This window comes from Pteropus vampyrus, unplaced genomic scaffold, assembly GCF_000151845.1.
Source record: "Pteropus vampyrus isolate Shadow unplaced genomic scaffold, Pvam_2.0 Scaffold6, whole genome shotgun sequence".
Taxonomy (NCBI): Eukaryota; Metazoa; Chordata; class Mammalia; order Chiroptera; family Pteropodidae; genus Pteropus; species Pteropus vampyrus.
Window position 1 is genome coordinate 3458264 of NW_011888787.1, and position 3488 is coordinate 3461751.

Below are 3488 nucleotides of genomic sequence, written 5' to 3' on the forward strand. Positions count from 1 at the left end.
GTCAGCTCGGCCACTTGGAACTGCTTGTGTTTCTTCAAGCACAGCCAGCTCCTTCTTGATTCAGGGCCAGCCTTGGAAGTCGCTGCTTCCTCCATCTGTATGATCACCTCTCCTCCCTGTCCTTACCCAGCCCTCAGCCGACTACCTCTTCCGATCCTTCAGTGATTTGTTGTCCTGTGTCACTTGCAGCATGACCTCCGGGGGAAGGGGGGCCCTTGCCTAGGTGGCTCTCCTTGCCTGCTCAGTGTCTTCTCCACAAAGTGAGAGTCTTCGAGGGCCCGGAGTGATACCTGTCTTTTTTGCTGCCATATTTCCAGCATCGCCCATAGTGCCTGGCATCTAGCTGGTGTTCCGTAAAGGTTGAATCCACTTGGATTGCCGTGGGTCCCAAATCCCCATTCAAGAGTCAACTCCGCACGGCCAGCGTTCTTCTTCCTGTGCTCTCGGTCAGCAGTTTATCCGCTTAGCACAAAAAATAGCTGGTGAATAATTTTTACCACTAGATTTAACCGTTTTTTCCCCCAAAGAACATCTTAAAAGATGGTTTTCTATTTTCGACAGTCACGTTGTGTTTTCTAATCAATTTTTTTCCCTTCTAGGTTCTACCCGCTGTGACAACCAGCAGATATATGGAGTTGTGAACAGGAGTGTCACTTTGTATTCACCGAATTCTGCATTTACAGAAATTATGTGGAAAAAAGGCAAAGATAAAGTCATACACTGGCAGACAGGTTATAATGAGAGTGTTTACCCACCGTTTAAAGGGAGAGTTTATTTAAACCGTACATCTGGTAACCTCATCATCTTCAACTTAACACTATCAGACGAAGATGAGTATGAAATGGAAATCTTGGGCCTTACGATGATCAGACTTGATCTTAAAGTCCTTGGTGAGTATTCCATAAATTGGTTTTTCTAAAATGACAACTTTCTGACTTTTTTAAGCGACCAATACAAATTAGTGATTTATGAGACGTAAAATAATTCCTTATCACACGAAGTCCGCGTTTTCCTGCCTTTCTGGTACACAGAGCCACTCTGAATTTCCCTGTCATGCACTGGGTGAGGGGAGGATGTGACAGAGGTGTGGAGAACAGCACCAGTTGGGCAGAGCTGCTGCCAGCAGCATCACTTGTCTTGCTAGAATGTTCTGGAAAAGGATGTCATGGCAGCAATGAACTCAGAATTCTTGGAGCTCCACTGATGATGGTGCTCTGTAAATTAGAGTTCCTGTTTCCTCCTGCGGCCCACCCAGAGGGGGGGTCCCCCCGCCCCCCGTATCACTTTAAACTGGAACCGGAGATGGGGTACAGGTTCCGGGTCGTGCTCCTTCCCTCCTCCCTAAAGCTCCTGCTTTGCTGCAGTCATGTAGAGGCGTGCAGGTACACCCCAGTGTGTGTTCGTTTCAGTTCGATTGAGGAATAATTGACATACATTGCCGTTTAAGGTGTACAGCGTGATGCTTTGATGTACTTATATTGTGAAATGATTGCCACAGTAGGTTCCGCTAATACCCGTCTTCTCATCTAGGTACGATGAAAAGAAAAAAGGAAAAAAAAATTTCTTCTCGTGATGAGAACTCTTAGGATTTACTCTCTTAACAACTTGCCTTTTCATCCTCCAGCAGTGTTAGCTGTTCTCATCACATCACGTTGGTACGTGACATCCCCACTGCTCATCTGTCTTGTAATGGGACGTTTGTGCCTTTGGACCATCTTCATCCAGTTCTCCCTCCCCATACCCTTCACCCCTCATCTTTGTCTATGAGTTCGGTGGTTTGTTTTTGTTCTTAGATTTCACGTGTGAGTGAGATCACACAATATCTGTCTTTCTCCACCTGACTGATTTCACTTGACATATAATGCCTTCCGGGTCCATCCGTTTTTAATGGCTGCGTAGTATTCCATTGTATGTATCTACCACAACTTCTTCATCCATTCATCCACCAATGGACACTTAGGCTGCTTCCATGTCTTGGCTGCTACACGTAATGCTGCAGTGAATGTCACCCCAGTGTTTCTTGATCATTTTAGTGCCTGGTTCATTTTCACTATGTCTGACGTTCCTGCTGTCATACTGCTTGGTGATCGTAACCTTTAAATCGCAGTTCTTCCTAACATCCTGACTTCTCAGCCCTCGCTCTCCTCTCCTGTAACGATCTTGTCCTCCACTCTACCTCGCCTTTCCCCACGGATATAACCTAGAACTTGTCCGTCCACGGTGTCAGTGTCAGGCGTCCCACCTCTTGGATTTGAAGCTCACTTCCTCTGCTCTGCTGGCTGACGGTCCTTTAGCCACCCGATGTCCCCCCTGCCTTCCTTATGCAGCCCCAGGGCCGTGGTTGCTCACTGGACTCACGGCGGTGCAGACACGCGTGGCTTCTTTGCTCCTTTTTTGGCAGGTCATGCTCATGTGGTCAGTCCAGCCAGGTACGGTCCAATGTTCTTCCTGTCCTGTGTTCACACTCTTGTAGCTGTGGAAAAACACATCATCCCACACTTTAAATTTCTGATCACTAACGTCAGCCCAGCCCAGCATGTCCCCAGGTCCTCGTGCACCCACTCTGCCAGCACTCGTGTTCCCTCTCACACCTCGAACGGCTCCTTCCCCGGCCCACTCCTCAGCTGAAGGCCTTGCGTCCTGTTTCCCCGAGGAGAGGGAGCAGTCAGGAGGGGATTCCCGCAGGCTCTCGGCGCCGGTCGCCAGTCGCCTGCGCCGGAGCCCGTGTGTCCGTCCGGAAGTCCTCCTCCTCCTGAGCCTTCGAGGTTCCCACCTGGGGCCGAACGCCCCACTTGCGCCCTGGATCCTGGCGCCTCTCACTGCACCCTGGGATCCCGGCCCGGGAATTCCCCCTGCCAGCACGCAAGTCTGCGACCGTCAGGACCGTCACCGGCAGCCCGCTCGTGGCCCCTCGACCCCTCCCGCTGCCACCGCTTTCCGCCTTCGTTCTAGAAACTCTGGAAGGAGTTGCCTGTCTTCGCCCTTTGTAAACCCTTTTCTCCCGTTCACGTCTGACATCCTCCAGACAGGCGTTCGTCCCCACCGCTCCGCCCAGACTGCTCTTGACCTCTGACAGACCCAGCGGCCCATTGTCCGACCACGTCTTTGTCCACCACGGGGCAGCGTTCGACACGGCCGGTCACTCCCTCCTCTTTGAAACACCCCTTCGCTTGGCACACAGAGCACTGCCCTTTAAACACTCACTGACTGTTTCTTCTCAGTCCGCTTTGCGGGTTCCCTCGTCTCCCGGTAACACTGGCGGCGTCCACACCCAGGGGGCTGAGCTCACCCCCTGTCCGGGCTTAAATATCATCGCGGTGCTGACAGCGCACCCCGTGGAGCTGCAGCGCAGACGGGCGCTGGGCCCCATTCTGCCTGCTCTGTGTCAGGTCCCTCACTGGCCCCTCGAATGTCATATGTCCAGAAGTGAGCTCGTGATCCCCCCTTAAAACGTGTTCCTCCCCAAAAACCTGTTCTTTCCCCTCTTG

At 51.7% G+C, this 3488-nt stretch overlaps 1 protein-coding gene across 1 annotated transcript in view; it reads left to right on the forward strand.

Annotated features, from left to right (window-relative positions):
• CD58 (CD58 molecule) overlaps nt 1-3488 on the forward strand; it is a gene marked incomplete at its 5' end in the record, with an annotated part of 33431 nt that overhangs the window by 16061 nt on the left and 13882 nt on the right. The window contains one exon of the mRNA XM_023534902.1: nt 600-890. Within this exon, the coding sequence (XP_023390670.1) occupies nt 600-890 (291 nt within the window). The remainder of the gene's footprint in view (nt 1-599; nt 891-3488) is intronic.